Here is a 22,603-nt window from a genome sequence, read left to right on the forward strand (position 1 = left end):
TCTCTGTGACTGCAAGCATGGGTGTGTGTGTGTGTGTGTGTGTGTGTGTGTGTGTGTGTGTGTGTGTGTGTGTGTGTGTGTGTGTGTGTGTGTGTGTGTTGTGCTCCGTGGTGGCCATGTTTGTAAAGTAAACATAAACATAAAAGTAGGCAGATATTATTTTCCTCCTAGTGTGTTTCACCACCTCTTAATGCAGCATAAAATGCAGCAGTACAAAAAATGTGGCATTAGTTAGCAAACAAATTACCATCTTTTTTCCTCCAAAGGATACCTGGAGCAAGGTCTGCTGGTGAAAGACTTGGCCAGGTTGAGAGACAACTACATTCACACTCTTCAATTTAAACTGGACACTATGTCCATCCTGCCCACAGAGCTGCTCTTATTTGCCACAGGGTACATACCCCAACTTCGCTTCAATCGCCTTCTCCGCTTTTCACGCATGTTCGAATTTTTCGATCGCACAGAGACACGCACCAACTACCCCAACGCCTTTCGCATTTGCAACCTCGTCCTCTACATCCTGGTCATCATTCACTGGAACGCGTGCATCTATTACGCCATTTCTAAGGCTCTGGGGCTCAACTCGGATTCCTGGGTGTATTCCCGCGTGAACGAAACACTAGCATTCTGCTACGTGTACTGCTTTTACTGGTCCACACTAACACTTACCACTATTGGAGAAATGCCTCCTCCAGTGAAGGATGAAGAGTATGTCTTTGTAGTTTTTGACTTCCTGGTTGGCGTGCTGATCTTTGCCACCATCGTGGGTAACGTGGGTTCCATGATTGCCAACATGAATGCAACGAGGGCCGAGTTCCAGGCACGCATCGATGCCATCAAGCATTACATGCACTTCCGCAAGGTTAACCGCACCCTCGAGACACGTGTCATTAAGTGGTTCGACTACCTCTGGACCAACAAGAAAGCTGTGGATGAACAGGAGGTCCTGAAGAACCTTCCCGATAAACTAAGGGCTGAAATCGCAATTAACGTCCACCTGGAAACACTAAAAAAAGTGCGTATTTTTCAAGACTGTGAAGCTGGACTGCTAGTGGAACTGGTTCTGAAACTACGCCCTCAAGTGTACAGTCCTGGGGACTACATCTGCAGGAAGGGTGATATTGGGAAGGAAATGTACATCATCAAAGAGGGGCAGCTAGCTGTGGTGGCAGATGATGGAGTCACGCAGTTCGCTTTGTTAACCGCCGGCGGTTGTTTTGGTGAAATTAGCATCCTCAACATTCAAGGTAGCAAAATGGGGAACCGGCGCACGGCTAACATACGTAGTCTCGGCTACTCTGACCTCTTCTGCCTCTCCAAAGACGACCTAATGGAGGCTGTGGTAGAATATCCAGATGCTCAGAAGGTACTGGAAGAGCGTGGAAGGGAAATCCTGAGAAAGCAGGGCCTCCTGGATGAGAGTGTAGCAGCTGGAGGGTTAGGCGTCATAGGCACAGAGGAAAAAGTGGAGCGCATGGATGCATCTCTGGATATCCTGCAGACACGCTTTGCCCGCTTGTTAGGGGAATTCACGAGCACTCAGCGCCGCCTCAAACAACGTATCACGGCACTTGAGAGGCAGCTGTGTCACACCGGACTCGGACTGTTGTCCGACCATGAGGTGGAAGGAGAAAACATTTTTGTTCCTCCACATACACATAGACTTACACATACACAAGCAGACATACACACACAAGGTGAAACACACAATCAGACTCCAGCTGAACCGAACACTGAAGAGGAGAAGTAAATCAGATGTACTGGTTTGAGAAATAACCTAAAAAACTTTTTTACATGTATGCATGTGTGTGGTTATGTGTGACTGATGTAAGGATTCATTTTTTAAACCAAATGTGTCTAGTAGCTGAAATACCTGGATCTGTTGCACGCTCTTTGTCCCTGTAACAAATCATGCCATATTGGAAGTGTTCTGAAATTATCTAGCTGGGCTTGTGCCTCATGTCCCAAACCATTTAATAGGTAAACAAAAAGGGTTTACACTATATATTCATAATAAAGCACGCATGATTGAACTTCTTAATCTGATTTCTGAGTAACATTTGACAGGAATTTCAAGGTTTTCTGTTAGAAAGATTGAATCTATTCGATCTATTGGTTTAATGTTGTTAAAGTTGTGCTAAAAGCTACAAGGGTAATGAAATTGCCAAAAACTAGTGGACATTTGTTACATTTCGAACCAACAGGCCATAACAGCTTCACAGCATAGTCTAACACAGTCTATGTAAATTATAACTTGGATGATATCTTTCAGCATTTCTACAAGTTCTTGTGGCAATATGGTTCTCTCAAGTATGTGTACATTTTACAGCAAAGGTTGTCAACTGGCAGACCAGGGTGTAGTGGTGTATATGGGAACATGAAACCAGGATCCAAGCCATCTGACTTGGGTCGTGTTTGCGGTTTATCTAGTCAAAGTTTGTTAGATTAATGTAGATCATTGGACCAGATCTAGGTACAGGATGGGAGACATTTGTGAATCGATGGAATGGCTGGTTTAACCCACAAAACCGTTTACAATTTGTCTTTAAAATAAAAAAAGAAATGGTGCTACTGTGAACGAAAATGTTTATCTGGATAATTGGGATGATTAATTGGTACATTTGATGATTAAGTATTAAAAGCCATGTTTTTTCTCATTTAAAAAAAATTCTTCATGTTTGTAAGAGAGGAACTGTATTCAAATAATTGGCCACGTAAATTTACCTCAAGCTAGCATCACAGCTAACTACCAAAAGGCCTGACTTTTACATTTAAACCTTTTAAAAGATCTCATTTTGTATTTATAGACTTTAAATGTACGAAATGTACATTTTATATTATTTATACTTTTTATGTATTCGATTATATTCGTGTTTATTCTTACTTATTCTGTAATACATTAGCTAGCTTACGGGTTAAAAAAAAAAAAGAGAGAGATCGTGAGCCGGAAGTGACGACATCACGTCGGGAATCCGGTCGCCATTTTAACGCGCCGCGCGCAAACGAGAGCCGGCAAGATGGCGTAGTGTGGGAGAAGTTTCTATAACACAGAAGTGTGTGTGAGTGTGTGGCGCAGTTTCCTGAGACCAGACGATGGTTGTAGTTCCTTCGGGTGTTTGAGACGCGGCCAGCGGTGTGAGCTCGCCCGAGAGGGAGCGCACGATGTCCGCCGAGGTGCTCAGGTGAGAGGCGGTGTTTACGAGCGATAGCAGACTGGCTAATAGTGTTAGCATCACTAGCGAACGGGGTTTCTATGAAGAGCAAAGCTAGCTAGCTAGCAGGATAGCCGCTATGCTATGGTTAGGAATGTATATTTTCCAAACACGGCAATACCCGAATTCAGTAAATAAACAAATCAAATGTTTTTTCAAATTATACATGAATTTCTTGTGTAATTACTATAAAAAGCGCGTCTACACATATCGTTATCTCTCCACTGTAGCTAAACCCCGAGACCTTTATAGACAAAGAATGTTTAGTCTGTTAGCTAACTGGGCCAATATTCCCCTGAAATTCACATCCTCCGTTTATTATCCTGATCACTCCACTTACAGTGATCATTCCTGTCATTTAAGATTTTTTATTTATTTAGTTAAAATAACAGAGTTATACATATTTATTAAAAGTTTTAGATATTTCGATTTTGGGGGGATGTTTTATTCCACCAGACAAGAAAAAATAATAAAAAGTGTTTTCAGTGCAATAAAATGTCCATTAAAGTGTCCCTTAAATGAAATTTTTTGAAATTGTATTTCTAAACCAATACGCCATTTGTTTGTTTAATCGCTGTCTAGATTGTACATGCCCCGCCCCCTTGAGTAATGGGCGTGTCTTTGTTTATTGATTTTTATTTTAGTTGTTTATTGCGTGGGAGTATCTGGAACTTTGTGTTGTTTTTTGTCATGTAAATGATTCATGAATATTCACAAGCTTTTAATTAGTTCTCACTCCTCAGCAGTAGCTAGCTGGATTATTGAACTTCTAGACCATGTGACCAATTTTATTGTCTTGTACGAAGAAACGACGCTAAAATATTCCATGTGCTGAAAAGTGTTACTGTTTGAGTAAGCTGTTTATTTCCTTTTTTTTTTTTTTTTTTGCTTTATTTATTTTTTTATTAGTTTTTTGTTTACTTGAGGATTTTTACCCCATCATATTAGATTCTAATCATTAGGATTAATCAGTAGTCCACTGTGTTTGGATTGTCAGAGCTTTCTTTTTGTTTCTACTGTAGATTTTTTTAGACTAAGTGTTATTGTGGTGTTTTTTTCAGGCCCCTGCCTGGAGGCAGTAGAAGCGGTGGGGGTAAACTGGGGCTCCTGATCAATAAGCTCCACACGTACCTGGCAGTTTCTGAAGAGCAGGCTGGGGAAAACAGCTTACCCGGGCACTGGAGCGGTGAGCGTTTTACACTTTTCTCAAGCACACTAGGGTTTTCATGCCCCAGAATGTTGTGTAGGAATTAAACAAAGGCGTGTCAGTCAATGCTCATGCCGTATTAACAATGATTAGGATCTAAAGTGTGTGTCAGTGTATAATCATCGGGATTTAATGCTCCTCCTCGTCCCAGGTGCGATGGCCAAAGAGTTTATCGAGCAGCAGCAAGCGGAATCACGAGCTGTCGACGAGGTAAACCTTCACACAGTCTTCTATACATGCGTATATTTATTTTTAAATGATTTACTATGTCTTGGTTTTAAATTGACACTTTTATAAGCACAATAAACTAAATGTTTAAAAACTTACTCAACAGTTAACAAAGTGACATAATTGTAAAATACAGACTCCAAATAGAAACCTGCAGCTTTATATGTTCATTATTTTCTTCTGTATGGTGGTGTTTTGACAAATTCGACGTGCGTTTCTGTGCGTGCAGCCCGGCGTTTCCTCCTCGGCCCGTTCTAGAAGGTCAGTCCTGTTTCAGCGCTATATATAAACAAATACAATGTGATACAAGCGTGTACACTCAACACAGTTTGCTGATCATATTGGATCCAGGAAGCCATTGGTGGTAACCAAGCACAGTGGCCTGAACGAGTCGGACGCGTCCTCTGAGAGTGGAACTGAAGACGTGTTGTCCATCAACTCCAGTGAACCAGACACAACCTGCCTACCTAAAGGTGTGTACACCAGTACTGGGGAACAAAGAGAGATGGAAGAGTGGGGTCGGGCTCTGGGGTACGGGGAGAGATGGGAGAGCGGGGTCGGGCTCTGGGGTACGGGGAGAGAGATGGGAGAGCGGGGTCGGGCTCTGGGGTACGGGGAGAGAGATGGGAGAGCGGGGTCGGGCTCTGGGGTACGGGGAGAGAGATGGGAGAGCGGGGTCGGGCTCTGGGGTACGGGGAGAGAGATGGGAGAGCGGGGTCGGGCTCTGGGGTACGGGGAGAGAGATGGGAGAGCGGGGTCGGGCTCTGGGGTACGGGGAGAGAGATGGGAGAGCGGGGTCGGGCTCTGGGGTACGGGGAGAGAGATGGGAGAGCGGGGTCGGGCTCTGGGGTACGGGGAGAGAGATGGGAGAGCGGGGTCGGGCTCTGGGGTACGGGGAGAGAGATGGGAGAGCGGGGTCGGGCTCTGGGGTACCTGTAGTTATTTTTCTCTCATTTGTATTTGTTTCCTGCTCTCTGGTACAGGTACGGTGTTTGTGTTGCCAGAGCCGGTGTCTAACGAAGTCCGTGATGAGTTCAGAGGTCCAGAATTTCGCAGCAAACGAGTGAAACAGAACAAAGACTTTTCCGAAAGACGGAGAGGTGAAACTTTGCTTATTTGCCTGCTTATTTCTCTCATTAGTTCTAGTGTCTTTTGCTGCTTTGTACTCCGTACCCGTCTTCACTAATAATTATATAAAAAGGAGATTCTTTGTGTGTGTGTGTGTGTGTGTGTGTGTGTGTAGGAGGCTCTGACATCGAGCGAGTGAACTGTACAGCCTGTGGTCAACAAGTGAACCATTTCCAGAGAGACTCGGTCTACCAGCACCCTGCCCTCAAAGTGCTGATCTGCAAGGTGTGTGTGTGTGTGACTGCAACTGAGTATGTTGAAGAATATCCCATAATACTAATTGATGTTTTATTTATTTATTCAAATTCCCAGTCCTGTTTTAAGTACTACATGAGTGATGACATCAGCAAAGATGCAGAGGGGATGGACGAGCAGTGCAGGTAGGAACCGACCAAACGTGGCACAAAATTAAGTAAAATGTGCTGTCCGTGGCCATTTCTTTCATTATTTCTTTTTGTTTTGCAGGTGGTGTGCAGAAGGAGGCAGTCTGATAGGCTGTGACTATTGCAGCAACGCTTTCTGTAAGAAGTGTGTCCTGAGGAACCTCGGGCGGCGGGAGCTGTCTGCCATCTTGGAGGAGGAGCGTAAGTGGTATTGTTACGTTTGCAGCCCGGAGCCGCTTATGGACCTTGTGCTCGCCTGTGACTCTGTGCTTCAGAACCTGGAGAAGATCTGGGCTCGCAAACGGGCTGGGGTAGGGGGCGGGGCTCGCGGGAAACAAAGGGGTGGACGTGGCGGGGCAGGGGCAGGGTTTCCAATGAGCTCGGCGCCCTCGAGGGGTCTGTGCGATCGCATGCAGCGCGTCGTGGACATGACGACGTCGCTGAACCGCTCGTTCGTGGATTTCATGCAGAGCGAGAAGGACGAGGAGGTGAGCGAGGAGGAGGACGTGGATCGAGCGAGGAGACTGATGATGTTTCGCACCATCCTGCAGGATTTGCGCCAGGCCCACACCGCCCTGCAGGTAATGCCTGCCTTGCAGTTTCACTGTCACTGAGTTGCAGTATTGAGGAAATGACCCCCAACTGATTTGTGCACATGTTTACAGGAAGCATTGGACCGCGAGCTGTACGGGGGCAAACGGGAGCCTCAGAGACAGCGGGCAAAACCACGGCAACGGAAACCTCGGGCTCCCAGAGGCTCGTGCGTCACGAAGGAACTAGTGGTGAAGCTGACCCCCGTCCCAGTAGAGACGTCTGGTGATCCTGAGACCAACGCAGACCCCTGCTCAGTTGGCGCCACCACTGTCGATATGGCAGAGACGAACACGCAAATGAAGGAGGAGGAAAACCCGGGCGAAACGGTGAAGACTGAAGGAAGGGTAGACAATTCAAAGGGACCAGAAGAGACGAAGGTGGAGGAGGAGTGTGAGGGGAAAGGAGGTGCGGCGATGGAGGAGGAAAACAGCGACGACGAAGACGAAGAAGACGAGCTGGAAATGGCAGAGGAAAACAAGCGCTCGCCACGTGTCAAGATGACTCCGCGGAGACGGCGCTCGGACGCGACACACGCCGGCCTGGAGGAGGACTCCGACTCGGACGAAGTGCCCGCTGTGCTCCTGCAGACCGCCACCGCCGCCATGGCCAGTAGCGAGGAGGAGGGTGGGGTCGACAGCGACGGGGGTGCGGCCGACCCAAACCAGGAAGTCAGAAAGCAGTGCCTGTTCGGATTGGTCAAAACCACACCACCATGTCAAGATCGAACGTCACGCAAGCGGAAACTGAAAGAGAGGTCCTCGTCTACGTCGTCGTCGTCGTCTTCTTCAGTTGTTGAAGTCGGGGATTCGGGGTCGAAGGTCAGGAGAACCGTCGGTCTTCCTCACAAGGTCACGAAGACTGCAGCGGACAGCGAGAGTTCATCAAGTGACCAGGAAATGGACAGCAGTGACTCGGACGAGTTGGACCAGAAGATTAAACCGCTGAATGACGTCACGCTGATGGGTTCTGGAACGTTCCAGCAGTCCTCTGGTACAGTGCCTAATCATTAATACATCTGAAAACATTCACAACAATGCCAGGGGTATAAGAGAGAAACTAGAACTAGCGCAGTGTCGCTGTGGCTTCTCACTCCGTACCGGAAACACGATTCCTAGTGCGTTGTTCAGGTTTTTACGACAGTCTGCTGATATGGGTTGTTTCACGTTTTATGTCAAGACTTTCAAAATTTCTCTTTTAAAAGGAGAAAATCGTGATCATTCCGCATATAGAGGGAGTGAATGAATATCAAACGTTTTTATTTCTTCCATCCTTCAAAGTCCGCTGAAATTAGAACAGTTAAGTAGGTCATATCTTTAGAAAACTTAATAATACTAATGTAAACTTTCATTACATTTTGCCATTTTCTTAATTTCATGTAATCAATTTGTCAATGTAATTACTCAATTGGTACGTGCCGAGCCGTGGATTATAAACCGTGGTACGTGCCGAGCCGTGGATTTTGTTTAGAGTTACACCCCTTGTTACTATGTTCATGAGAGTCTGTTAAAGACCTATTAATTAAATTGTTTATATTCCTGACACTAATTATTTTGTGTGTGTGTGTGTGTGTGTAGGTGATGAGGTGGACACGTGCCCAGCCCCGATCGTCTTGGATGAAGATGATGTGGAGAATAGGTACGGTTTGGATTCGGAGTGCCCAGGCCGAAGCTCTTCGTCTCAGTCTGAACCTCTGAACCCCATCAAACCCCCTGACACACAGTCCACCGCTGCCGCCGGCATCCAAACACGTCTCAAAAGCACACACGTTTCAGGACCTCCCCTCACCCCGACACGCACACGACACACTCGAGCGGCGGCCAGCACAGGCCTCGTGCTCCGCCGACTCAACATGTAACACACACACGCACACACACACGCGCGCTAAAGATGAAATACTAAAATAGGGGGGGGGGAACAGTTTTTGTTGTAGTGTGCTATTTGCAGTGTCGTAGACTGAAGCTGATAATCGTTTACCGTAACATATTGCGATAATCGCCGTTACCAGAGATCATCAAGGGTGAAAAAACGAAGGTTGACGATATTTGACGTCAGCACGTGTCTGCTTGGCTCACCTGCTTGTTTTTTCATTCCTCGATTTCCCTGACAAAACCGACTGAATAACCTTCACTGCGGATGTACAGATATAAACACGGCCCAGAGCCGCTGGTTCATTTCATCTCGTTTGATTTGCTTTTCTTTTTTTTTTTTTATATAAAGATGCTTATTTATTACAAGTGTAGCATCGCTAATGAAGTTTTGTTGGCGTAGCTAATTACATTCTCTGACTCTAGTCGTGTAAATTCTTTGAGTCGCTCCAGCTGTCGTCACGGTAACACTGTTGACTGTAGAAACTATTTTGTCTCGTAAGCAGATTAAAAGATTCATTAGATTAGATTCATGATTTGCTTGGCTGTAAATGGAACTTCAGCATCATGCGGTGTAAGTATTATTATTTTATTTTAACCGGAGTAAAAAATAAGCTTTAATGGTTGTCCGAGTTTATAAAACTCCGGCATCGTCTTGAAGCAGAAAAGGCCATGATTAGTAAAAGCGGCGGCGTTTTAATAAAACGATTGGTCTTACAACAGGTTAACACACATTCCGATCCAGGAACATTTTCAGAAACATCATAGCTATGTAGGTAGCCAGGAATGCTCTCGGCTAGCTTTCTAAAGTCATGCTAACGTGCCAAAAACGATGTCTATATATACTGAAGGAGTAGATTTTTTTGGCAAAAAAAAAAAAAGTGTATATATACATATGGCTAGTTTTTCTGCTCGGATTCAAACGATTGTGTCTTAAACTCCGCCTCTGCTCATTTTATTGGTCGATTCCTGCTTTAAAAAAAAAAAAACTATTCCACCTCTGTTTCCACCAGGTACATGTGATGACTGTGTCCTCTTGTTACCTAGATATCTGGTGGGCGGAGCTATAAAAATGACAGTTTAATATTAACGCTGTTTATTTTTATTATTAGTATTTATTTACTCATAGTACTGTTTTTGTTTTCACTTTGAACTTCACTGTGATACAATTCCAAAATCCCCCATCTTCCTCCATCCTCCGAACACCTTCCTAACGTTTGTGTCCTACGTATCGAGTAAACCAAGAAACCGTGTGGAATCTGGCCACGTAGTACAGGTGTAGAAGTATTGGTGGTGAGGGAGGTGAGGTCGGATATTTTTGGTAAATTTTGCTCCTTTTTGTTTTAAACATAAAGTATTGTCACATGCTGCCTTGAAAGAAAGTGTCACACTACGCTTACATTAGATGAGAAAGTAGATTTTTATTTTTTTTTATTCTATTGAGCAGTGTTTCCTCTGACTTCTTGACAAAAAAAAATACTCATCAGTGCTCTTGGTTTTTTTTTTAGTTTGTTGTTGACCATTTGGATGATTTTCCCAATCATTATTTTTTTCTTTCGCTTTTCCCTGCGTAGTCATTTTGATTTGCATGTTTAATTATTTATTCAGAGGCCGAACCCTTGCCATTTTTTTATTTTTATTTTAAAAATTTCTTTTATAAATAAAGCATGCGGTCAGCATGTTCATGGTGGCTCTGTCTCCCCACACACACACCTGCTGGTGTTTTATTCTTGGTAAGCGAGCACTTAATCCTGTGTGTCTTGTCTGTGTGTTTGTGTGTGTTGTAGGCCACAGCCTGACGGTTCTGGAAGTGCAATAGTGTCGGTCAGACAATTCAAGGGCTGTTTGGTTTGCTAACGGTAGGTGCGAAAAAGACACAGACTGGCGTAAAAATATCGTATGAAAACTCATATTTGGTTTGGGGGTTTTTATATTAAAACAGTTTTTGTTGCTTATAATACGCACCCGTAGCGAAGGAGGGCGTGGTCCAATGGGAACGATTGTCGGTGGGTGGGTGGGTGGGCGGAGCTTAGATTACAACAAACTGCGATACCGGATTTAGCTCCTGGTAAAATCAGTCCATGAACTTTAGCACAGGGACGCCTCTGCAAAATCAGTGTGCTCCTAAAGATCATCTTAGATCTTAAGCACTTCACCACAACGAACTGCGGTCCAGTGGTGGGTGAAGCCGCTAATGTTTGAAATGCTGAACTATGACCTATTAGTAGGGTTCCAGCCCTCTGAGCTTAAACTCCAAAAATCAACACCTTTACGAATGATTCGGTTCAAGTATTGAAACTTGGAGTCTTTGTATTCGTGCACAAGGTTCTTTGGAGAAGATTCCATGCCAAGACGGGGCACTTGGTTCAGGATTTCCCATCACAGTTCCTTTAGTTTCTCCCCCTACGTTCAGTCACACTTTGTCTGATGATGTCTAGTCCGGTAATGTTTTGGCACGCTGTGTGTGTACAGGTTGCAGAGTGAGAAGCTCCATTAGTGTTGGCACCCTGAGTAAAATCCCTTAGCGTTTGTTCGGAATTTTTCTTTTTTTTCTTTTTGGAACAGATTAAAAGTTGAAGGTTTTCAGGTTGTACACTTTTCATTGTGTGTGTTGTAGCAGAAGTTTTAAACCAGCTGGACTTGTTATGAACTGGCTAGTGTTCTTTAGAGCTGTTCGAAGTTCAGAGAAACGTAACAATGAACCGCGACAACCCGTCCTCATGTTCAGCTCTCGCTCGGAGACGATCTCATTGCGTCTGCAGAAACCAGAGCCGAGGCTGTGTGTGGGGTAAAAACGCTCGAGGACACATTGTGGATATTTGTTTTTTTCTTTCTCTTTTTCTTCCAGCTTTTTTATTTTTTTCCCTGTTCATACTCTTTCCTTCTCTTTCTGGAACTTTCCACACCACAACATTAAAAAAAATCAAAACCTGAAATGACGGCATGCTAGTTTTCACTCCACCAAACTTTTTTATTTAATTTTTGTTGTTGTTGCTGTTGAAATTGTAAATAAATTTGCATGCACCCGTCCGGGTTTACGAATAATCGCATCTGTGTCTGTATGTAAGCGGCGTTGTAATAAAATAATTTACCCCACACACTCGTCTCGTCTCTGTGCCTCTGTTCTTTATTTTCTAGAGCTGCTTTTCATTTGGGCCAATCAACAATCAAGATGGCTGCCAGTCATGTCTTCAGACATGCAACAAGATTTAAATAAATAAAAAACTTTAGTAATGCAAGAACAGGAAGTGGAGTCGATCCGTGCAGACAAGGGAGCGCTACCAACTAGTCACCAGAACCCATTATGCAGCAGAGTTTTGTTATGTTCTGATTTCCGATCACGTTTTACAGAAATTGTCGTCTACTGTGAATTTTTGAAATGGTGAAAGGTCAGCTAGTGCCTGTAATGTTTAACTCGAGGTCGTACCTTTTAGTGTACTAACGAATATGCTAAACAAGCACAACACTGACACGAACTAGCCTCTGGGACGTTTCCATAATGCTAATGTCATGTTTTGAAGAACAGCAGGACTTAAAATAAAAAAATCTATGTGGATATTCTAGCATGTCTAATTCAGTCTAAATCCTGTGGTTTTTTTTATGTATATATATTTAAAACTCCCAGCATTCAGCAGGAATTTGGTTTGGACTCAATATGCTAGCGAGGGTGACGACTGAATGCTTATTTTCTTTGCTAATTTTATTTTAAGATTATATACACTTTTTTTTTTTTTTTTTTTGGTTTCTTCTGAGACAGGCTGATGTTCATGCTAAATCGCTGTCTCATTGTGGATGAAACCGGAACTGGATGTTGCTATGGTTACAGGTGTTCATAAGCAGCGCATTCATTTAGATTGAACATACGAAACACAGTCTTCCAGCCAATCACAATCCACTATTCACACACCACAGGGCGTAAATATATGATGCCGGTGGTATTGAAAACAACACAACGGTTTTATCTCATTTGTTATCCTGATGTCTCACAAACACCCCGAATAAACAAAACTTCCTTCTTCTTTTCTTCTTCTCATGATCTCTGTAGAATCGCCAAACAGCTTCTGTTGGCTGAGATCAGAGCAAATTTATCCTCCAGCTCCGGTCAGGACGACACTTCAGATGCCGAATCGAAGGTTGAAGAGGCCTATGAGGACAAGGACGGCATGAAGGAGGGAGATGGAGAGAAGAATGACGCTGAAGACAGTGAGGAAATTCATTATCACACAAGTTATGACTTTGTCTCAGTTATCACTGCAGATATAATTTTTTTTTTTTTTTTTTTTTTTTTTTTAATATTGTCCAGACCTTTCTTTTCGGCTTCTCCCGTTAGGGGGCGCCACAGCGGATCCTCCGCATGTTTGATTTGGCACATGTTTTACGCTGGATGCCCTTCCTAACGCAACCCTCCCCAATTTATCCGGGCTTGGGACCGGCACTAAGAGTGGCTGGGGATGGTTCCCTGACCGGGAATCGAACCCGGGTCGCAGCGGTGGGAGCGCTGCATCTTAACCACTAGAGAAGAGCCTGGAGAGGTGGAGATATGCGCTGGAGAGAAGGGGAATGAAAGTCAGTAGGAGTAAGACAGAGTACATGTGTGTAAATGAGAGGGAGGGCAGTGGAGTGATGCGGTTGCAGGGAGAAGAGGTGGAGAAGGTGGAGGAGTTCAGGTACCTGGGGTCAACAGTGCAAAGTAATGGAGAGTGTGTTAGAGAAGTAAAGAAAAGAGTGCAGGCAGGGTGGAGTGGGTGGAGAAGAGTGATAGCAGGAGTGATTTGTGATAGAAGAGTATCTGCAAGAATGAAAGGGAAAGTTTATAGGACTGTGGTGAGACCTGCGATGTTGTATGGATTAGAGACAGTGGCATTGAGTAAAAGACAGGAGGTGGAGCTGGAGGTAGCAGAGCTGAAGATGTTGAGGTTTTCGTTGGGAGTGACGAGGATGGACAAGATTAGAAATGAGTTTATTAGAGGGACAGCACATGTAGGATGTTTTGGTGACAAGGTGAGGGAGGCGAGATTGAGATGGTTTGGACATGTGCAGAGGAGGGACATGAATTATATTGGTAGAAAAATGCTGAAGATGGAGCCACCAGGTAGGAGGAAAAGAGGAAGAGCAAGGAGGAGGTTCATGGATGTGGTGAGGGAAGACATGCAGGTAGTTGGTGTGAAAGAGGCAGATGTAGAGGACAGGGTGGTATGGAGACGGATGATCCGCTGTGGCGACCCCTAATGGGAGCAGCCGAAAGAAGAAGAAGAAGAAGAAGATATTGTCCAGACCTTTAAATTCATCACTCATGTTTAGTAGATAAAGTTGTTACACTGTTTCCAATAGCTGTTTGATCAGTCTTTGAAAAAAATGCAAGCGTTTCAGAAACAGGGTGGGGGGGAGGGGGTGTCAGTCAGAGCCATTGCACGAACATGAGGCGTAGAATCTAGAAAGTCCTGAAAAAGAAAAACTTATTTAAAAATAATAATTTTTAAGACTGATCAGTTTCAATACTTTTGCTTACCTTAAAATCTGTTGATCAGATCCTTTTTTATGTAGTTTAACAAGTCTAGATAGTACCTGGATAAAGGCTCAACTTTGAAATTAACTCTCATCTTTCATTTTTTGAAGTTAAACCGAATTGTCTTTAATCTACAGAAGACAAAAAGTCGTATAAAAAAAAAAGAATCCGGGTCACGGCACCAACGTAATATGTAACCTCGTTATGTATTAGTTTGTAAAGCCCACTGTATCACCGTGTGTGTGTCTGTCCTTGTCGTTGTTATTTTGTAGGTGAGCTGACCGATAACAGCTCCGACTCGGACGGTCCCGCTAGACCCTCGCTGTCTCGTCACTGCCTGCTGCAATGTTCCGTGACCCCGTGGGAGGTTGCGTCTCAGGATGACGGCAATAAACCTGATGATAAGAGGCCAAAAAGGAAAAAGACACAGTCGTCCAAAATATCAGGTTCGGGGAATAATTTCTTTTATTTTACCTGTTTAAGGTAATTTTTCAAATATTTACTGGAGAGAAATTTAACAGACAGCAGTGACGAGCGAGAATCAGCCAGTGAGGATTCTGCACTGAGTGAGGTGATCAGCCAATCAGAAGACGAGAACGCCAGGTAAATCGCCCGGTCCGGGGTTTAATAATGAACTTAAATAAAAGATTTTTTTTTTTACGAATATTCTAGCAGCCAAAAGTATTGGGACGCCAGACTTTTCCGGCCGTGTGGTTCTTCTCCAAACTGTTTTCACAAAGTTGGAGACACACAATTGTATGCGATGTCTTTGGATTCAGTAGCATGAACACACCCCCTTGTGTCTGATCACAATCGTATGGCCGGGTGTCCACAAACATTTGGTCATGTAGTGCATGTTCAGGATTTGAAGTTATAGTTTACTGATTGCTTGTTGATGGATTGTTGTGCAGCGTCCTGGAGGACTTGGTTGATGACGGCGAACCTCGTACACCTCCTTCTACGGTAAAAAAAAAACAAAAAACAGTGTATCAGTTATTAATCTATACAGCCCAATGAAAGAAATGTAGATTAGTAAGAGGCCACGCCCTCTCTCATCATGTCTGTGTATCGACTAATCGAATGCAGGACATAGGTGACGGTCCCACGGACGGTGAAAACGCAGAGAATTGTATGGGCACACCGAAGGGTCGCAGGAAGATCCGGAAAATTCTGGAGGTTCAGCAGCTGGCAAAAGAGACTCAGGAGGCACTAAAAGAGGAGGAGGAGAGGAGGAAGAGGCTGGCTGAGAGAGAACAACAGCGACGACAGGAGGAGGAGAGAAAGGAACACGGACGAGAGGACTCAGAGGTACGTTTGCTTCAGTCACGTGAATGTAGTAGCGATGGTAAGATTCTGTGAAGATTCTGCATCGGTGCAGCAGCATGAAAATTAATCAATAAAAAACTTTATACATTTCATATTCAGAAAAGTGACCTATATCTTCTATGTGATTAATTTCTCTGAGCACCGCTGCTGCTACATGAATGTGATGCATCACATTAAGGACCGAGCCGTGTCCTGAGAGTCACATAGAATATAGATTAACATGGCAGAGGTAGAGCTGCATCTTCCTGCAGACACAACAGGAAAAGATCGTCTGGTTTCATTTAATCTTTTTTTTTTTTTTTTTTTTTGCGCTGCGCACTATAAAGGCGTTTGTGAAGGGGTCATGGGTTAGAAGTCAGAAGACACTGAATTAAAATAATTTCTTTGCTTCAGACAGACAGCAAATCATCAAAGTGGACTTTCTGTTCCCTACTGAATAATAGAGCATCTGATTTTTTCCTGGGGAATCGCATCATATGTCTGTATTGGGTTTTAGGTGATGATAATAGCTAAGATCCCTGCCACCAGGCCCATCCCTCTGGTGCTAGAACTTGATGATGCAACACGGGAATGTCTGGTACAGGTGGACACACAGCTGCTGGTTAAACTTAAACCTCACCAACGCCAGGGTAAGCGGAAGTGCATATATACAGTACAGTATGTGTGTATTAAATCATTTCTATTACCAACGATTAATTTTGTACGTTTTTTTTTTGTTTATTGTTTACACACTGTGCAGGTGTGCAGTTTATGTGGGACAGCTGCTGTGAGTCCATAGCGAAGGTGAAAGTGTCTCCTGGTTCTGGCTGCCTGCTCGCCCATTGCATGGGACTCGGAAAAACGCTGCAGGTGTGAATGCCGATGAGGATCGACGGTATGGTACATGCGATGTCGTTTTGCAGGACGGGACCTGACTTTGTGTCTTTCAGGTGATCACTTTTCTGCACACGGTGTTGACGTGCGAGAGGGTGGAGCTGAAGACGGCGCTGGTGGTGTGTCCTCTAAACACAGTGCTCAACTGGAGGTCCGAGTTCGACAAATGGCAGCGTGGCATCGTCAAAAAGAAATTGGAAGTCAGTGCTTTTTTTTTATTTATTTTATTTAAACATTTAAAAAAATGTCCTCTAATAAAATATAGTTAGCTTCAATAACTTCATGTACGTATTTGGACATTTAGGTGATGGATTTAGTGAAGGTGAAGTCGGTGTCTTCTCGTGTAAATGCTCTGACAAGTTGGCACAAGAGAGGAGGTGTGATGATCTTGAGTTATGAATTGTACCGCATTCTCATATATGGAGATCAAGGGAAGTATGGCAAACAGCAAGAGAGCCTACTCAGAGCTCTGCAGGACCCAGGTAAATCATGATCCTTTACTCATAATGTACTGTACTCACACCCTGCCAAATCCTGATCCCTTACTCATAATGTACTTTACTCACACCTTGCCAAATACTGATCCTTTGCTTATAGTGTACTGTACTTACACCCTGCCAAATACTGATTCTTTAGTCATTATGTACTGTACTCACACCCTGCCAAATCCTGATCCGTTACTCATAATGTACTGTACTCACACCCTGCTAAATACTGATCCTTTGCTTATAGTGTACTGTACTCACACCCTGCCAAATACTGATCCTTTACTCATAATGTACTGTACTCACACCCTGCCAAATCCTGCTCTCTTGTTTAGAATGTACTGTACCTTCCACAGAACATTCTGACTTGTGTGTGTGTGTGTGTGCGTGCGCACGTTTAGGGCCCGACATAGTGGTGTGTGACGAAGGCCACCTTCTGAAAAATGAAGCGACCGCCATCTGTAAAGCGATGCGTTCCATTCGCACACGCCGGCGAATTGTCCTGACAGGAACGCCGCTTCAAAACAACCTCAGCGAGTGTAATGACCTTTAACCTTCACAAACCAAAGACATGTCCTTTTCTTTTCTCGTGCTAACGCTGTGTGTACGTGTGTGTGTGTGTGTGTGTGTGTGTGTGTGTGTGTGTGTGTGTGTGTGTGTGTGTGTGTTTGCACTTGTTAGATCACTGCATGGTGAGTTTTGTGAAGCAGAACCTCCTGGGTTCCCTGCGCGAGTTCCGGAACCGTTTCATGAACCCCATCCAGAACGGCCAGTGCGCCGACTCCACACCGTCTGACGTGAGGCTGATGAAGAAACGCGTTCACGTCCTACACGAACTCCTCGCTGGATGTGTTCAGGTGAGAAGGGGGACAGGATGGGACGAGGGGGATAATTTAAAAAATATCTAAATAAAGATAAACAATAAATAAAAGTAACAAAATAATAAAAAAAGAAAACAAAAATAACAAAACAGATTTTTTGGTGTGTGTGTGTGTGTGTTGTAGAGGCGGGATTATACTGTGCTGATGCCTTTCTTGCCACCCAAGCGAGAATACGTTCTGTCCATCAGGATGACCCCACTACAGTGCAGACTGTACACACACTATCTACAGAACTGCACCAGTTAGACACACACACTCACTCACTCACACACACACACACACACACACACACACACACACACACACACACACACCAAGCACATATGACTTCTCCTAGCTAACCTTGCTGTGTGTGTGTGTGTGTGTGTGTGTGTGTGTGTGTGTGTGTGTGTGTGTGTGTGTGTGTGTGTGTGTGTGTGTGTGTGTGTGTGTGTGTGTGTGTGTGAAGGAGAGGGTGTGAACACTTTATTTCAGGATTTTCAGATCCTGAGTCTGATTTGGACACATCCATGGTGCCTTCAACTCTCTGACCACAATCGAGGAAACAAGGTAAATACACACACACACACACACACACACACACACACACACACACACATTCTTATTCATTTTTAGCTAATGACATTCTCTGTGTGTGTGTGTGTGTGTGTGTGTGTGCGTGCGTGCGTGCGTGCGTGCGTGCGTGCGTGCGTGCGTGCGTGCGTGCGTGCGTGCGTGCGCAAAATGCAGGGCAGAGTGGAGGAGATTCTTTCTGAAATTGCAGAGACTGGTGAGGTTTCTGAAGTGACACAGCCACAGAACGCAGATGAACGGTAGTGTGTGTGTGTGTGTGTGTGTGTGTGTGTGTGTGTATGAATTAGTGTTGTAAAGTGTTTTGGTTTATTGCTTTGTGTTTTTTTTGTTGCAGAGTATTGGCAGAGAGCAGAGATCCCAACTTAGCCAAAACTTCACCGGAAGAGGGTATACACACACGCACGCGCACACACACGCACACACACACACACACACACACACACACATCTGTCTGACACTCTCTCTGTCTGTTTTGTCTTTCTCTTTGTGTGGTGTGTGTGTGTAGAGTGCAGGGTGGTGACTGGATCAATCCCAGGTTGGTACAGAGAGTTTGTATCTGACAGTGATGCAAAGATCCTGGAGCATTCTGGGAAATTGATGCTGCTGATGGAGATCCTGCACTGCGCCGAGCAACAGCACGAGAAAGTGTAAGACTTCAAGATTTTTACACTAACACACTATAATACTCTATAATACACAATAATATGCAATAATACACTATATTGTGTGGTTTTTTTAGTGTGTGTGTGTGTGTGTGTGTGTGTGTGTGTGTGTGTGTGTGTGTGTGTGTGAATAATAAATGCTGTTTTGCTGCAGGTTGGTGTTTAGTCAGTCACTTGTTTCACTGGACCTGATTGAGACCTTCTTGGAATTGGCTAATAAGGCAAAGATAGAGGCAAAGTCCAGTGTGTATAAAGGTAACACACACACACACACACACACACACACACACACACACACACACACACACACACACACACACACGTATATATATGCTCTTGCACACTTAAACACACACTCTTTAAACCACAATTGGATCAATAGTCAAGTCATACTATAATTAAACTAATATTTAAAAAATGCACCACAGTTCTGAAAACAGTGTGTGTGTGTGTGTGTATGTGTGTGTGTGTGTGTGTGTGTGTGTGTGTCATAGGGAAGCAAATGTGGGTACGGAACAAGGACTATTATCGTCTGACCGGTTCAACTACTGCTACAGCCCGCAGGAAATGGGCTCAAGAGTTCAATAACGTCAGAAACACACGGTAACACACACACACCACACACACACACTGACAGAAACTCAACACACCACACACACACTCACACACACTCTTTCAACATACATCCTTCTCTCTCCCCCTCAGCTGCAGGTTGTTTCTGATCTCTACTCGAGCTGGATCATTAGGGATTAATCTCGTAGCAGCGAATCGAGTCGTGGTGTTCGACGCTTCTTGGAATCCAGTGTATGACATCCAGAGCATGTTCAGAGTGTATCGCTTCGGCCAGAAAAAAGCAGTGTACATCTACCGCTTCCTAGCACAGGTACACACACACACACACACACACACACACACACACACACACACAGGGATCAGGATTTAACAGCACATTAGGATAAAGGATCAGGATTTGGCAGGGTGTGAGGACTGTACATTATAATGAAGGATCGGGATTTGGCAGGGTGTGAGGACTACAATTATAATGAAGGATCAGGATTTGGCAGGATGTGAGGACTGTACTTTATAATGAAGGATCAGGATTTGGCAGGGTGTGAGAACTGTACTTTATAATGAAGGATCAGGATTTGGCAGGGTGTAAGGACTACATTATAATGAAGGATCAGGATTTGGCAGGATGTGAGGACTGTACTTGATAATGAAGGATCAGGATTTGGCAGGGTGTGAGAACTGTACTTTATAATGAAGGATCAGGATTTGGCAGGGTGTAAGGACTACATTATAATGAAGGATCAGGATTTGGCAGGATGTGAGGACTGTACTTGATAATGAAGGATCAGGATTTGGCAGGGTGTGAGGACAGTATTTACACCCAGTCTTGTCCTCTTTTTACAAAGGTTAGAGAACTTATTAGCCAATAAATAAAATCAGTGATATTGTTGAGGACACTATACCCTCAGGGAACGATGGAGCAGAAGATATACGAGCGTCAGGTGGCGAAACAGTCTCTGTCGTCTCGTGTGGTGGACCAGCAGCAGATCCAGCGCCACTTCACACAAAGCCAACTGAGGGAGCTGTACCACTTCCAACCTGACACTTGTGTCCAAAAACACATTGGGGAGCCTGCGGTATACACACACACACACACACACACACACACACACACACACACACACACACTCATTCTCACTCTCTCTCTCTCTCTCTCTCTCTCTCTCTGTCCTAAGTAATAAGCAAAGGTAAAATTCAAAAAGCATTCAAAACAGTGCTTTTGTACTGTTTTTTTGTAACAGTGCTTTTGTAACATCATTTTTTTTATCTTTAATGTTCCAAAAAACACAATTGAATATTTTTTAATGGGATTGCAGTTCATCTCAGAGCCAGCAGGGGGCTCAAAACATCACACTTGCCTCACATTACATTCACTTGGATTATTAATAATACGTTTTGTGTGTGTGTGTGTGTGTGTGTGTGTGTGTGTGTGTGTGTGTGTGTGTGTGTGTGTGTGTAGGATAAGGTGCTGGCGGTGCTCCTGCAGTGCTGTGGGGAGGCAATAGTGTCGTTCCATGAACATGATTCACTGTTGGGTCACAGGGTGGAAGAGGAGCTCAGCATGGAGGAGAGGAAGGAGGCATGGGAGGAGTACAAGCTTGAGGAGACCCGTGTACGTATACACACACAAACACACACACAAACACAAACACACTGCCATCTTCTGTGTCTGTTCGTCTGATTGATTTTTCTGATTGATCGATTTTTTCTCTCTTCGTTCAATCTCAGGTCTCTGCCCAAGATTCAGGAGAACTGTGGAGGAAGAGCAACCAGGAGCTGAAGGTAGCTTGTGTGTGTGTGGGGGGGGGTGGTTGTGGGCATAAATATATGATGTTTTTGTGTTGCTCCTGTATAACCAGGCGATGTTAGAGAGCGGTCATATGGATCTGCAGAAAGCTTCACAGAACATCAAACCCAAATGCTTGGAAGTGGTGAGTGTGTGTGCAGTGTGTGTTGGGTAAAATAATCACGTCTCCTTTATTGGATTTCATTATGCCATGTGTGTAATTGTATAGTGTTATTGAGGTTTTTTGTGTGTGTGTGTGTGTGTGTGTGTGTGTGTGTGTGTGTGTGTGTGTGTGTGTGTGTGTGTGTGTGTGTGTGTGTGTGTGTGTGTGTGTGTGTGTGTGTAGATGAAACTTGACCCTATGATGGACAAAGAGAAGCTGAAGCAGAAAGCTGTTTGGACTTATGAGAGGTTTAAAAAAGACACACAAGGCAGGGTTGAGATTTACCAGCGGCAGGTCTTTAGTCAGCAGAAGGTATACACACACACACACACACACACACACACACGTACGTTACGAAAAAGTACTGAAAGGTTCTTGTTCTGGTTATAGGCCCTACACTTGGTGCACCATATAGTAACACTCTCTCTCTGTCGCTTTCTGACCCCCCACCCCTTTGTCGTCCCCCCCCCCCTTGTTCTCTCTTTCTCACTCTTTCTCTCTACTGTGTTCTTTCTCTATCCTCAATTTTTTTTCCCAGCAGATTTTGGAGAACAGGGCGGGGCTCAGCAGCAGCACTCCACCCTCATTGTCTGTCAGTTCAGCATATGAAGCACGCGGATCCTTCTTAGCCCCGCCCACTCCACTAGTCCAGAGCAGCCAATCGAACGGCTCCGTCAATCAGCCACAGTGAGAGTCGTCTTCTCAAGAGAGTAAATCAGAGATAAGTTTACACTGGAGCTTCCGTAGAGCTGAATACAACTACAGCAACTCTCACGACAACGGCATCGCTACGGAGCAGCACGCTAGCATGCTAGTTCAGCCTGTGTGCTAGTTATCATAAGTTCTTATGGGTGTGTTTTCTTCCCCATCCTGGTTTTTTTTTTTACACCTGTTCATTACTTGACCTCAAACGCTTTCAGGTGGTCACCTGGGGTATCTTTAAAATCTAATATTGGTTCTACTTTTCTACATGATATTAATGTTGTTCATAAATTATGGTTTTCTGCTATAATTTAATTGGCCAGAAAGATAAAACCAAAGATGTTATATAACGTTGTGTTTCACGTGTGTGTGCGAGTGTTTACACGGGTCACTACTGAAGAGAAATAATTTGTTATGAAACACTAATAAAGTTTCTGCTTTCTGATTAGATCCATGTGT

The 22,603-nt window shown here is 44.3% G+C and overlaps 2 protein-coding genes and 1 long non-coding RNA gene across 4 annotated transcripts in view; 2 read left to right on the forward strand and 1 right to left on the reverse strand.

Annotated features, from left to right (window-relative positions):
- cnga2b (cyclic nucleotide gated channel subunit alpha 2b) overlaps positions 1-2,037 on the forward strand; it is a 5,934-nt gene extending 3,897 nt beyond the window's left edge. Inside the window, exon 7 of the mRNA XM_083530943.1 lies at positions 267-2,037. Coding sequence (XP_083387069.1) covers positions 267-1,750 — 1,484 coding nt within the window. The 3' untranslated portion in view covers positions 1,751-2,037. The remainder of the gene's footprint in view (positions 1-266) is intronic.
- The window catches only part of LOC310720448, a 104,132-nt gene that overhangs the window by 7,009 nt on the left and 74,520 nt on the right, over positions 1-22,603 (reverse strand). The gene's annotated exons all lie outside the window — the stretch shown is intronic.
- Positions 2,940-22,579, forward strand: atrxl (ATRX chromatin remodeler, like). Of its 2 annotated transcripts, none has more exons than XM_083530911.1 (36): positions 2,940-3,182; positions 4,274-4,398; positions 4,571-4,629; positions 4,877-4,908; positions 4,999-5,120; positions 5,631-5,747; positions 5,891-6,000; positions 6,088-6,155; positions 6,241-6,739; positions 6,824-7,742; positions 8,327-8,387; positions 12,663-12,820; positions 14,396-14,569; positions 14,645-14,726; positions 15,035-15,086; positions 15,210-15,431; positions 15,946-16,078; positions 16,189-16,298; positions 16,379-16,522; positions 16,627-16,804; positions 17,209-17,346; positions 17,489-17,664; positions 17,812-17,929; positions 18,137-18,237; positions 18,418-18,500; positions 18,596-18,648; positions 18,767-18,908; positions 19,078-19,178; positions 19,418-19,526; positions 19,629-19,806; positions 20,402-20,569; positions 20,953-21,105; positions 21,222-21,275; positions 21,353-21,424; positions 21,626-21,754; positions 21,981-22,579. In XM_083530911.1, exons 1-36 carry the CDS (start codon positions 3,163-3,165, stop codon positions 22,131-22,133), a joined length of 5,313 nt encoding a protein of 1,770 aa, XP_083387037.1. In that variant the 5' UTR covers positions 2,940-3,162; the 3' UTR covers positions 22,134-22,579. The 2 variants fall into 2 exon arrangements, with proteins under 2 accessions (XP_083387037.1, XP_083387038.1); XM_083530912.1 differs by having other exon boundaries at positions 21,984-22,579.

This window comes from Silurus aristotelis (assembly GCF_946808225.1).
Source record: "Silurus aristotelis genome assembly, chromosome: 26".
Taxonomy (NCBI): Eukaryota; Metazoa; Chordata; class Actinopteri; order Siluriformes; family Siluridae; genus Silurus; species Silurus aristotelis.

What these genes read in the sequence shown, in the direction of transcription:
- atrxl (XM_083530911.1), top strand. Translation starts at nt 3,163, where the DNA reads ATGTCCGCCGAGGTGCTCAG. An exon ending in TCAAAGTGCTGATCTGCAAG is followed by an intron (nt 6,001 to 6,087) that starts GTGTGTGTGTGT and finishes TCAAATTCCCAG; the next exon opens with TCCTGTTTTAAGTACTACAT. An exon ending in TCTACCGCTTCCTAGCACAG is followed by an intron (nt 19,807 to 20,401) that starts GTACACACACAC and finishes CTATACCCTCAG; the next exon opens with GGAACGATGGAGCAGAAGAT.